Source organism: Chenopodium quinoa, unplaced genomic scaffold (genome assembly GCF_001683475.1).
Source record: "Chenopodium quinoa cultivar QQ74 unplaced genomic scaffold, ASM168347v1, whole genome shotgun sequence".
Taxonomy (NCBI): domain Eukaryota; kingdom Viridiplantae; phylum Streptophyta; class Magnoliopsida; order Caryophyllales; family Amaranthaceae; genus Chenopodium; species Chenopodium quinoa.
In genome coordinates, this window is record NW_018742484.1 from 7,271,771 (window position 1) to 7,285,839 (window position 14,069).

Here is a 14,069-nt window from a genome sequence, read left to right on the forward strand (position 1 = left end):
ATTTACGTCTGAGGATTGGATTGTCGCTAAAATTTAATTGTAATATTAAAAATAAATAAATAAATAAATAAAATAAAAAATAAAAAAAATCAAACATTGCAATTAAAATGTATTTAAGAACTCAATCAAAGAGCCAAAAGGATTAAAACCTCGATTTTACATATATTTAATGTCAAGGGGTATCAATTCTACTCACTAAAAATAAGAGGTAGACCACTTATAAACACGGGTGAAATTTCTACGATGTCAAAACTTATGTAAGTTATATGTGCACATTTTAAACACGATCTTTACATTTTGTAGCAAACCAAACAAATTACTCCATGCCAATAACATGACAAAAAATAGAGAAAAAAAATTGATCAATAATACGCGTGTGAAAGAAGAGGTAGACCACTCTTAAGCATAGGTGATGTTTCATTTTAAAATCGATTGTTTGATGGCGAATAAAGAGTACTAATAAATTGATTATTACCTCTCATCTCTATGATTGATTTCAAATTACTTACACAAGTAACATGTGCATTTCTCAATCTCGATTTTTTTTTTAAAAAAAAAGGTATAAAAACTTATCAGTAATTCTCCAATCTACTGATTATGAACAATAAAGAATGTCTCTAAATGGGAAGTACGTCCCACGAGAAGAGACTATAATGAAATTATTAAAGAGCTTATTAATTAGCTTAGGAGAGATAATTTAAATTCAACGGTCCATATATAATTGTACATTCAATTGAAATCCATGATTTGTAACTTTCTTGGAATGTCATAATCATGGTGTCTCGAGAATAATTACATATGTCCATTTCCTCTTTTTTTTTTTCTTTTTTTTTTTTTGTTGAAAATGTCAATTTCTTATGAATTGGCAATATGAATTTGAAATGTACAAGTAAACTTCCATTCCTCACACTCTTTAAGCTTCTTCCCTTTAGCTTCAACCCGATTTACGTAAGTGTCTTCTGGGCTTGCGAGAGGGCTTTGACTACTGCCTTTCTGGTTTCAGGAGAAAGACGTAGGAGGTCGTACATCGAAATGATGGCAGGAATAGAATTGAGTCACCAGGTCATAGTCGAACGATTCGTTCAGACTAGGTGGATTGCTCCCTCTGGCGAGCTCTTTTCTTTTGTAGCTCCTCGCTGCTCTAGTAAGTATATAACTCCTATTAATGAAGCGCGCAGCACTCCGCGATCTCAGGGCTTGGAAGACCCTTCGCCAAAAGGCGTCGTTGCTTCTTTTTGCGTGACTACTGATAGTGATGACCTACTTCACTCCCCACCTTCTTACATCCGGCATTCTTCGGGATTTCACTTTATCTGTCAATATGACCTTATAAGTTACTCCATAAATATTGGTTCATATCTTAAATTCGATAACCAAGTAAAATTGTTCCACATACTTGTAATCTTATCTCTATGTGCCATTCAATGCGGAGAACCTTTTTTCAACCATTAGGGGAATGAATACCTTCTAGAATGATAAATTGTGTTTTGAATTTCAACCATAGTTTCATTACTCGGTTTAATTAGTCGTTTTAAATAAAGTGTAAATGGTATTTTCACCAAGAAAAAAAAAAAAAAAAGTGTAATGGTATTGCTTAAGTCAACTTAACTTTGTATCATTTGCATCATGATTATGTGTGAGGGTGTGACATTGTAACTAGATAGTTGCATTACTCTTTCTCTTTTTAAAATCCGGCTATATTGTAACTAGATAGTTGCACTACTATTTCTCTTTTTAAAATCCGACTTTAAAATTTTTGACTATAAATTTTCATTAATATTTAAAGGAAATATATTTAAGTTAATCTTGTTCATCTATATAAACTTTCAATATATTAGCAATTTTATAAATTTAACCCATACGCAGTTTAATATATGTTAGGAAATAAGGGTGTAATTGTGTTTGATTAACGCGGAACAAGTCAATGAAAAATAAGAACGAGAAAAGCAATAAAGAAGATAAACAAAGAACACAAGGATTTACGTGGTTCGGTCAAAATTAGACCTACATCCATGGGTGGGGGATTCGAGAGCTTCTTCACTATAATAGAGAAAGAACGAGAGAATAATACAAGGAGTCCTAAATCTAATGGCTCAAAAGGTATGATCGAATTGATCAACTAAAGGGTCCTTCTATAACATAAGAAAACCCTAATTAAACCCTAAAATTGTTCTCCAAGTATACTCAAATAGCCGTCATAGAAAAAATATAATTTTAGGAAATTATCCCTTAAATTATTTATGCTAAAACCAGACCAAAAAAACTGAAATATCAACTAGGCATGGGCGTGCCTAGTCGCGTACTTCGTTAGCATATTTTCAGCAGCGTCAGTTTTTCGTAACACGATCATAACTTTCTCGTTTCTTATCAGAATTGGACATATGACCTATCGTTGGAAAGCTCTTGAACCAATCTATCACCTCTAACTTGAATCGCCTCAAAATCACTTGTATATTGAGAGATATATGCATTCAAAATTTGCCTACTAGATCTCGAGTCACAATTTAACAATATACTATGATCAAATAAGTACATCAGAGATCATGAAAAAGGAAATACGAAGTAGTATAAGTAGTAATGGATGAAGAATAAAATATAAGTTCCAACATAAATGATGAATCATATATATATATTTGGTAATGGTCTCTTTAATCCATAGTATTTACTTTGTTCCAATTTACTTAATATATGGTCATTTGCACAAGATTTTATGCAAGTGAAAAGATAGAGGGAAAAAGATGAGTGGAAAAAATAGAGAGAATATTTGTAAAAGGTGAATATGGAGCAAGTTAATTGGGACACTCACAGTAGAAAAATGGATCAAATAATTTGAGACGGATGTAGTGTCATTCTAATGAAACTAAGGAATTTTAAAACTTGATGGTTGGATTATGTTTTATCCCTCTCTAGATATGAAATCTCTTTCCAAAACACTCATTTGTGATCCTTGATCCCTATTTTCCCCCCTCTTTCATGAGAGTATACTTTCCACTAATTAATCTTTTTATTATTTAATCTAAATTTCATCCTAAATTTTTTCGCAGGATCCAACACATTAGCTAGGCTTGATAAATGATAAGCCAATACACAATATATGAGCTGAGGTAAACATATCAAGTTTTGTTCTCGAAATAATTTTCTACGTTTCCTTTTTGGTTGTAACATACAACCGATTGTTCAATATAAATTGCATACTTTTTTTATAATGTGAAATTGAAATCTTCTACCACTTCCATACACTTAGGGTGGATTCTTTCATCTTTCTTCTTTCTTAAAAATAAAAGTTTCAACTTCAACAAGTTCAGATAAGTTCAATCAATTCCAATATGTTCCAATAGATTTACTCTCCAGCAAACACTAAAACAGGTCCAATACTCCAATCAATTCCGATCTCCCAATGATTCCATGTCTAAGGCTTGATAGCTTACTTTCACCTCTCCCGATAATTGGAAATCACCGTCATTGGAGTAAATTACTTGCACCCCTCATAATTCGTTATTTGGCAATAAAATAATTTTGCGCGCACACACATACACATAACACATGTCATAAAAATAAGAAGAAAAAAATCAAAGTAATAAATGAGATTTGGAAAGGTAGGGGCCAGTTCACGGGTAAAAGATTTCATATAATGGACCTAGTGGTCCATTGCCTATTATATCCGGTTATTAGCCCAAATCTTACGGCTTGTCTATTTACAGCCCATAATAGTCCAAACAATGTGCTCAACTGTTGTATTAGTACTTAAATTAAATCAACGAATTACATCAATAACATCAGAGTGGCGCAGCGGAAGCGTGGTGGGCCCATAACCCACAGGTCCCAGGATCGAAACCTGGCTCTGATATTAAAGAGTAGCTTCCCTTGCCATTTATTTTTTTTCAAATTTTGCCCTCTCTTTAGTCAAATATTTTGTGATCATATTGGACCAAGAAAAAAAAAAAAAAAAAAACATTCCTTTCTCCTCTGTTTAGACAATAATAAATATCTAGCGATCATTTTGGACACAAAAAATAAAACTTCTCTCTTCTCTTTAGTTAATAATAATACTACATATATTGTGATCATTTTGGACAACACACACGACACAACTCATTTTTAAGACCTTAATTTCCTCTCTCCTCTCTATAAGTTACAAAAACCAAAAGCCCTAAATTCATACAAAATTTTACATTTCCTAGCCGATTATTTATCTGTCTATATATTTAGATTTTTTTCGTAAATAATAACTAGGGTAGAAAGTTAAATTCAAAGTATATAAACATCCATCCTCCTATAAATTATAGATCCCCTTGCCAATCTTCCTTTTTCTTTTGTTAATTTTAATTTGTTTAGTCAATAATAACTTGTGTTTATTTTGGACGGAAGCAAATCGTGTTTTAAACTCAGTTTTCTCTTCTCTATGAGCTACGGAAATTAGAAGCCCACGAAACTTGTTTTTTAGTCCCCTAATTTTCTTCCTTCTTTAAGTTACGGAAACAAAAAGAAAAAACTCGAAATCAAAGTATGTCGATAACATCAATCCATCCTATAATTTATAGGTGCACGTGCATTGTTATAAAATAATGCATGGCTTGTTACAACAAACTACAAGTAAAAAACAACCAAATTGCCAGCCAATTTTCCTTTTCTTTTAAAAAAAAAGGCCCAATAATTTGATATCATTTTCGTCTTAAAAAATTGCCAATAATTAGTAGGTTCCAAATGATAGAGTTTGGATCGTCATAAATTATTGTCACTTCTAATTGACACACGAGTGGAATTAGGATGTTACAACTCAATCACAATGGCCCACTTGGCCTTTTCATTCCTTGGGATAAAATTTATACTCCACCAAGAATATAAATATAATTATCATTAATATAATAAATCAATTAATTATTATATACCCAATATAATGATGTCAAACACTTATCAACATCGTAACATTGACATGAGTGGTTAATATTCTTCAATTTGTTGTTGTTTAAAACTATGAAAACATTGTTTCGAAAAAAAAAAAACATGATGATAAGCACTAGCTACTTTTTTAGTTTATCTACTGCATATCATGATATCATCTAATACAACATTATTAGGTAATGATTTTCAAGCTTTATTTATAACGACTATCGTTCTCTTCTTGTTCTATTCCCCTTACCAATAAAGAGGTATGGTACTATATTTTCTTAAACACTACTCTCTTCACCTAATTTTTATTTAGTTAAACAGAATAGATTATTATGTATATCTTAGGAAAAATAATTTTTCAAATGAAAAACTAATTTCAATTATCATAAGTAAATTTAACTTATCAAAATTAGGTGTTGTTAAGAAGTAGTACTTGATGCACTAGTTTTTTTTTCCCCCTCTCATAATCAATCATTATTTATGTTTCTTTGCAAAAATGTATTGATTCAATATTGTTTTCTTAGAAAATTATACATCATATTTATTATATACCAATATTGGATATTGATTTAAAAACCTTTTTAACTTTTATAACAATCATTGTTCTCTTCCCCTTAACAATAAAGAGTAAGTACTTTAGAGGATGTGAAAATGATATTATTTCTATTCAGTGTTTTTTTTAATCAATGATGTCTGATCTTGGCCTAGTAGTAAAGACTAAAGACTTGTATGTTTATGATAGGTCTTTGAGTCCATCTCAGGTCCGGCCTCCCCTAATTGCAATATCTTTGTGGCTCATTTGCACACAAAAAAAAGCCATTTTCTTTAAATTGAGTATTTAAGACATAAGTACGAGTGAATTTTTCTAAACATTTATAAAAATTAATGATACAACTTTTTTTATAAGAATGTCTTACCATCATAAGAGTGTAAGATCACCTTATAAGTAGGTCGAGCCAAGGGAAGAGAGAAAAATGAGATAGGTTACATGCTTGCAACGAGTATTCACAATAGTGATCAAGCCTATGATGGTAAGGCGGTACAAATGTTTCTTAATGCATGGAGGCTATTGGAGCCACCAAACGGATTTCAATTAAAGAACCAACTTCATACTTAAAATTTCTTTCAAAGTATTAAATCAATGAGCTTAAATACATGATTTTTAGGATACAAAAGAGCGAGGATTCCAATTAAATAATTACTAGATATATGACTGATTAGTATTCCATTTTAAAATAATTTGACTAACACATAAAACAAGCATATAATCCAAGGTTAATGTACATGTGTTGCTTAAATCATACAGAGTATGTCAATATATGATGAGTGTGTGTGTGTCACATACGTACACATAATATAGTTTTGTTATAAGTGTCCATTTCATGTCATATATGCTTTCATTGTGTTGCCAACTTGCCATAATCTTGATATAGAGATGAAATATAAGCATTCGCATGAATTGTAAAAAAAACATTATCTAAATTAATAGAAATGGCAATAGACCAATAGTTAATTAGGGGATGCAGAATGAATTAAGCTAATAATTATATAAGGTTAGTTTTTTTTTAATATATGCGTACTCATTAATGTTGGGTAATTGGAGTATATATATAAGAAAAAATATACAGGTACATTATTTTTTAACAATACATAAAAAGAATAGGCAACTCAATAGATGATTAATATTGGTTATTGGTTAAAGTGTATGGTAATAATTAAGTATATCTATGTATGTATGTGTTGCTTTGATCATACAAAGTATATGAGCAATTCTCATATGAAGATAACAAAAGTTAAGAGATTATAAAATACTTACATCTCACTTTCATAGTTAGAATTCCTTATGGTGCATGCAATTACGAGTAGATTTTATACATTGACCAAACAATTCAGAATGAAAAACAAATTATGTTTGTTAAGTCAAAACTCAAAAGTCAAGTCGAATGACTCAAACAACTAAACAAGTACAATAATCATACAAACATGACAAATATAATCATACAAACATGCTAGCTAGGAAGAATCGATTCGTATAGCTATATATGCATGGCATGTATATGATGTATTGACGTATAGTATGTATGGTTAAACACTAAAACTACTTGCATAATCTCCAACTTCAACTAATCTTTTGGACTGAATTGGAGAGATATAATTAATATGACATTAGTATGTGACACCTAGCTAATATTATAACATAACACAAGCTGTATTTTGGTTTAATCTTGAGAAGACTATACCCTAACTAACTTTTTGTATCCCCTTTTAAAATAATACTTCCTCCGTTCCTTTTTACTTGACCCGCTTTGACTTTTACACTATTCACCTCCCCTTTTTTGACCATCTTTTGTGAATAATATATAAGGAAAAACATATTCATGTGGGATATTTTTGAATTCGTCTTAATTCTCCATAAGTAAAATTTATAACTTTTACTTATGGAGAATTAAAGTTATTGATCGTTAAAGTTTTGCATTGGCAAGCGTGATAAAAGAAACAGGTCAAGTAAAAAAAGAACAAGGGAAGTAAAAGGTTTGGAGATCGAACTTGTAGCTTGACAGATATATTAATATATTATACAAAGATTATCAAAAAAGAATACATGTTATTTCTTAGGGTGTGTTAGTTACATTCACTTGACTTTTACTTATTTGAATTGAACGTGTCTTATTTTATCTAAACCTAAATTATATAAACTTAATTATAAAGTTCGTAAAATGAATGAATCCACAAGACCACAATTGATGAAATTCTATCCAATATATAAAAGTAGAATATATACATCAAATAATTTGCTTTCCTTCTCCCTTGATCGATCAGATCCATTGAATGAAGACACGAATTGAAGAGGCTAGCAAATATGGACATTTGTGAAGCAAAAGGAGATGAAAGAAAATGAAAATGCCCTTAGCTTATCTAGTAAACCAGTTGCATGATGAACATGCACCCTGTTGCTCCCAAGGGTTCCATCACACACAGTTTTGGTGTTTTTTCAACAAAAACGGATTGTGTAGCACTTTGTAACTATGTTGATGTTTGTATCTACTAAAGCAATAATAGATGAGTGTTGCACAAAAACACTTTCGATTTGATGGAAGTTATGCAACGTACTTGTCTATGATACGCTAATTGTTGATGCCCTTGTATATATTATGAAATGTTTATATTTTGAGACAAAGAAAGTATCATCTATTACTACAAGATACAATGTGTGAAAGAGCTTGTCTCTAGAATACAAATGCTAATTTATAAAATGTGTTTGGCCCAAGCTTTAAACTTAAGCTAATTTAATTTGTACTTCTTAGCTTTAAGCATTTGTGCCTTAAGCCTTAGTTATTGAGTAGGAGAGTATATATGTGAATGTAGTTCGATGATGATGATGGATGGAGTCATTCGAGATTCATCCTACCTCGATCCCTTAAAGACAAGTACGATATATGGATTACCAGTTTACCACAAGTCCACAAAGTTTCAAACAGTAGCCGTCAAAAATAAATAAATCAAATCCCAATAAAACAAATATGAAATATAAATTAAAATGTATTCCACAACTATTATTCTGAAACAAAAGCAGTACTTCTTTTATGAAATGTGTCAACGACAAAGGTTCTTACCGTTAGTAGGAAGAAAACGGGCTAAGTAAATGGACCACATGGGAGGTTCCTCATTGCACACAGCCCATGGACAACAGGTTTGATGGGCCCTGAAAAGATTTATGTAATTGGGCTACGTGCGTTTGTCCTTAACTATTTGGAATTAAATCCCACAATGCTTGTGCTAGTAGGCCCATTATATTTACATCTTTTTGTTTTGAAGTTTAAACTTAAAAAGTACAGTAATACAAGTACTATTATTAACTCTGTCAAAAAAAAAAAAAAAAAAAAAAAAAAAGTACTATTATTAAACATTCTTTGTAGTTTATTGATGAGTCAATGTCTTTATGACCTGTCTTAATCTTGCCGGGGTTGGTAATTTTTTTGCCCCAATTTGGTTCCTTAATAGTTGTAATTTATCCAACGGTTGATAATTCGTCTTAGTATGATCTACGGTTCACAACTACCTATACGATAGTGCCCTATTTAAGGACCATTGCCATAAAATCCAAACATTAGTTACCATCTTTCTTGGGCAAAACAAAAATTTGGACCTACTTACAGTTCCTTCTCACATGGAACTTTCATTACGGAGGAGTACATGATAGGATTTTCATGTTCATCTTATCGTTAATTTACTGTATTTAAAAACTTGTTTTATCATCTTAATTAAAAATTTAATCTATCCATCTAATTTAATTATTCAACTTTTTTATAAGGGATTAGGAGTCATTTTACTAACATACTTCACTCAATCAAGACTTGTTTTTATTAATGATTGAAGAAATCTTTTTAAAAATAAATGAAAATTTTTAGAGGTTACAATAAACACACGCTAAAGAGCATCTCACATTTCACTAATTTTATTTACCACCTTTTGACTCCTCTCTAGCTCATTTTTTTTTGTTCCTCACATTGCTACAACATTGACAACATCTAACAAGGCAACCCGTCCTGATTAGGAGCCCTTGGGTTGCTAAATTGACCACCGTACGTGGTATTCTTTTGTCCAAAACACACACACACTCTCTCTCTCACCTATTTTTGTACTCGTCCTATTATATACCACCAACATCAGTCACATGTCAAGCAACAAGCAATAATTGACACTTCCCTTGCAATGGGAATGCTCTTAGAATTGCTCTTAATAGTTTACGAACTTCATTTCAATTCCCGTTAATCAAAAAACCTACCTTACCCGAGTTAACATAAAAATCAAGCCCTAAACTTTGCCCAAATTTTACCTACATGGACACCACTTGTGCTAAATTGACACTCATGAGTCATGATTGCTTATATTTGAACCGCAATAGGAAATTGCTTTTATCATTGCCCATATCACCATATGTACATTAATGCCACTTCTACTCATTTATTCCACCAACATGATGCCAATATTGCCAAATCTGCAATAAAATTATCAGCCATACCCTTTTGTAGATCTTGCCTGCATATATCCATATTTATTTTCCTTACTAAAATGAAATTAAAAAAAGTCATATTTTGACTTCCCCTTTGAACTATTTAACCACCTTTTTCAGTTACTCAACACTTCTTCCACTCCACTCACTCATTTTCTCTCTTTTTAAAGGAAAAATTCTTCAAAAAAAATCATTCTACTTTCATTGCAAATCATCATTAATTCATACCCAAAAGTCAAAACCCAACTTTAATTTACCCATTTAGTCACATTAATTCATCATTAATCTTGTCATTTCACCTCACATTAAATTTGTCTGTATTTCGCCATTTTTATGCTACAATCCGAGTTATCTGAGTTAACTCGTTTCTGACTCAGATCTGAGATAATGAAGAAAATGCAAGGTAATGTTATAATGGTATTTCTATAAAGTACAGAGTAGCTTCAGATTCGATTCCCTTTTATTTTACTTTAATTTATTTTTTTGTTTGTCGTTTTATTTTATTTTATCACTTTATTTGTTCTTCTTCAAATTTTCTCGATTTATGCACTTTTTTTTTAGAATCTAAGTTGTTAATTTTCATACTTTTTAGTTAAAAAATGACTCCAAAAGAAACAAATTCAAACACCCTGTAACTTTTTCTGCTTTTTTGTTGCTTTTTTTGGGTTTTGAATTTTCTTTCTTCCTTATTTTGCTTGTTTTTTGTGTTTAGAAATTAGCGCGAAGTTTTTTGAAAGAATCAATGTTTAACGGCGGACATTGTTTAAATGTTGTTTAGGTGTTTGAGGTGAAGAAACAAGCAAAAATTTAGCAACCCCAGAAAAAAAAACCCAGCGAAAAACAGGAGGAAAAAAATGAGGGTAATTTCAATTTATTATGTAGTGTTTTTAGTGATGTTTTCTGGGTTAATTTGTAATTATAATGGGGTAAATGCTAGTTTACTTGATGATGATAAGGAAGCATTGTTGGATTTTGTGAGCAAAGTTCCTCATTTACATGTTCTTAATTGGAGTGAGAGTACTTCAATCTGTAGTAATTGGACTGGTATTACTTGTAATGCTGATTCGACTCGAGTTATGGCGGTCCGATTGCCGGCTGTAGGGTTTAATGGAGAGATTCCAGGTGATACTATTAGTAGGTTATCAGCATTGGAGATATTGAGTTTAAGGGAGAATGGTATTAGTGGTAAATTTCCTAGTGATTTTGGTAGATTGAAGAATTTGTCTATGTTGTATCTTCAGTTTAATAGTTTTAGTGGACCTTTGCCTGATGATTTTTCTGCTTGGGAGAATCTGAGTGTGCTTAATTTGTCGAATAATCGGTTTAATGGGAGTATACCGAAGTCGATTTTGAGTTTGAGCCTGCTTTCGGCTTTGGATCTTTCTAACAATTTGATTTCTGGTGAGGTTCCTGATTTGGGGTTGCCAAATTTGCAAGTGCTGAACTTGTCGAATAATAATCTTACTGGCATTGTTCCGAAGTCGTTGCAAAGGTTTCCGAGGTCTGCATTTGTTGGGAATGATCTTGGTTTTGTGAATTCTTCGGTTGAGCAGTCAGATGTGTCGCCTATGCCTGGTGTAAGGCCGAAGCCAAGGAATTGGTGGAGGCACGCTTGGTTCTTGGCAATTGTTATAGGATGTGGTGTTCTTGGGATTGTAGCATTCGGGTTTCTGTTCTTTGCTTGTTGTTTGAGAAGAAAGGATGATGATGGTTTTACTGGAAAGTTTCCGAAGGGAAGCATGTCCCCTGAGAAAACAATCTCGGGTAGTCAGGATTCAAAGAACAGGCTCGTGTTCTTCGAGGGTTGTAATTATGCTTTTGATTTAGAGGATCTGTTGAGGGCTTCTGCTGAAGTTTTGGGGAAGGGGACATTTGGTATGTCCTATAAGGCGATTTTGGAGGATGCAAATGTTGTGGTTGTCAAGAGGCTGAAAGAGGTGAGCGCTGGGAAACGGGAGTTTGAGCAGCAGATGGAATTGATTGGGAGCATTAGACATGAAAACGCAGTTGCACTTCGAGCATATTACTACTCAAGGGATGAAAAGCTAATAGTGAATGATCACTGCAGCCAGGGGAGTATCTCTGCAATGTTACACAGTATGTTTCTATCTCTCTCATATTTCCATATGAAAGTCTCCTGTGCAACTCTTTTTTTTCTTCTTATATGTGACTTTTGATTGATGAATCACTATTTCCTATGCAAATTTTTTGTCCTAATAAGCTTCGAAAATTCTACATTTCCTTGGGGGGGGGGGTGGTGGTGGGGTGTGGCTGTTTCAAAGATGTTAATTTCAGATTGTTCTGGCTGTGATTTGCTCATCAGGAATTATCTGTAGAATGTGTTACAGAAACAACAGAAAGACATAGCTATAGCCTTAAGATACAAGGGTTATTGGTACTTCCTTTAAACGACTGATCAAGTTTGTGGATTTTCTTATTAGTTTGTCAAGTCTTTTTGAAAATCTAGTTTAAAAGATTTCGAGAAATCGAGTTGTATGAACTAGCAGCTGTATAGTTTATTACCTGAACTCAGTACAACTACTGTGCTTAGCTTAAAAGGGGGTCAGTCCATCAGTCCTCCTTTCAGCCTGGGGTGGGGTTGGCTGATCAAGGAAAATTAAATCTATAAACTTATGCAATTTTTCAGCTGATAGCCTTGGTTCTAACTTTTGATGTTATTTCAGTGGCTTATGTTTACTTGCCTCTAATCCTTTTTCAGTTTTGCCTAAACATCCTGCTCCTAGATTTAAGTTCTGGTGATCATGATACATGTTTTTTCCTCACATTCTATGTTTTTATAGATCAAAGAGGAGAAGATAGGATCCCTTTAGACTGGGAGACACGGTTGAGAATAGCCATAGGAGCAGCAAGAGGAATTACTCACATCCACTCAGTCAACGGAGGAAAATTTGTGCACGGCAACATTAGGTCTTCAAATATCTATCTCAACTCCCGGAAATATGGTAGTGTTTCAGATTTCGGATTAGCAACAGTTATGAGCCCATTAGCTCCACCTATTTCTCGAGCTGCCGGTTATAGAGCTCCTGAAGTGACAGACACCCGAAAGGCAACCCAAGCATCGGATGTCTACAGTTTTGGAGTATTTTTACTTGAGCTTCTTACTGGAAAATCACCAGTCCATGCAACTGGGGGTGATGAACTTGTGCATTTAGTCAGGTGGGTTCATTCAGTAGTCCGAGAGGAGTGGACTGCTGAAGTCTTTGACCTTGAGATCCTGAGATATGCTCATGTTGAAGAAGAGATGGTAGAGATGTTGCAGGTTGCTCTGACATGTGTGGCCAGGGTCCCAGGACAGAGACCCAAAATGCCAGACCTGTTAAAAATGATTGAGGATGTGCGGCAGTCTCTTGCCGAGGCTCACCCTGAAACTACTACAGCCGCATCAAGTCCACCACATTAGCTATTTAGCTATGTTATTTTTATTCCTCTTTCTGATTCAAATTTCTTACATCTAGTAATCTGAATCACAGTTATTTTACGGTTAGTGGCCTAAAACATGGCCAAAGTAAGATGGAACTCATGGAAATAGTAGGGTTGTAGAAGAGCAATATGTATTGCAAGACTTTTTTTTTGCCCATTCTGGCTTTGTGATGCTGATGATTGTTGTAATACTAATTTCAAGCTGTATTGAAATGCCTCTTTTGTCATTAAAATTACTGGATGGTTTCATTACTGGAATACGCCACTGCAATGTAGCCAGTAACTGTTCCTCACTTGCCTAGTTCCTCTCATCAAGCTTCAACTACACTCCGTTGCCCCCTCGCCTCTTCCTACATCAATTTTTACTCTGCATATTGTTTCTACATTCAAATAATGCATGATTTGCACGTTTATATTTGCTTTTGTTGAAATTTGGGGGTTTCCTCTGCCTCCAATTAGGAGGAGTTTCTTCTTTTGAAGTAAGAACACCAAAAATGTTTGTTTATCAATATATCGAATTTTTATGCATGTTATGCAAATTTTCATAACATGTCTTAACTTGTCAAACTCTGATTATAAAATCTCATTCTTATATGGAAAAATATTTTCGTGCGGGATAGTGTTAAATCTATCTCAATTTGTATATTTGTTGAGATATCAAATGTTTATACAAGTATTAAAAAATACAATCATTGACATAAAAGTGGTTAAGATTAATGAGATA

At 32.9% G+C, this 14,069-nt stretch overlaps 1 protein-coding gene and 1 non-coding gene across 2 annotated transcripts; both read left to right on the forward strand.

Annotated features, from left to right (window-relative positions):
* Positions 1-3,775: 3,775 nt before the first annotated feature.
* TRNAM-CAU lies at positions 3,776-3,847 on the forward strand. Its single transcript has one exon. It is a non-coding gene; the product is annotated as a tRNA-Met (tRNA).
* A 5,915-nt stretch (positions 3,848-9,762) lies between these two features.
* Positions 9,763-13,603, forward strand: LOC110719636 (probable inactive receptor kinase At4g23740). Its single transcript, XM_021898611.1, has 3 exons — positions 9,763-10,307; positions 10,683-12,001; positions 12,706-13,603. The coding sequence occupies exons 2-3, from the start codon at positions 10,759-10,761 to the stop codon at positions 13,323-13,325; spliced, it is 1,863 nt and encodes a 620-aa protein (XP_021754303.1). The 5' UTR covers positions 9,763-10,307; positions 10,683-10,758; the 3' UTR covers positions 13,326-13,603.
* The last annotated feature ends 466 nt before the right edge of the window (positions 13,604-14,069 follow it).

What these genes read in the sequence shown, in the direction of transcription:
- LOC110719636 (XM_021898611.1), top strand. Translation starts at nt 10,759, where the DNA reads ATGAGGGTAATTTCAATTTATTATGTAGTGTTTTTAGTGATGTTTTCT. An exon ending in TATCTCTGCAATGTTACACA is followed by an intron (nt 12,002 to 12,705) that starts GTATGTTTCTAT and finishes ATGTTTTTATAG; the next exon opens with ATCAAAGAGGAGAAGATAGG.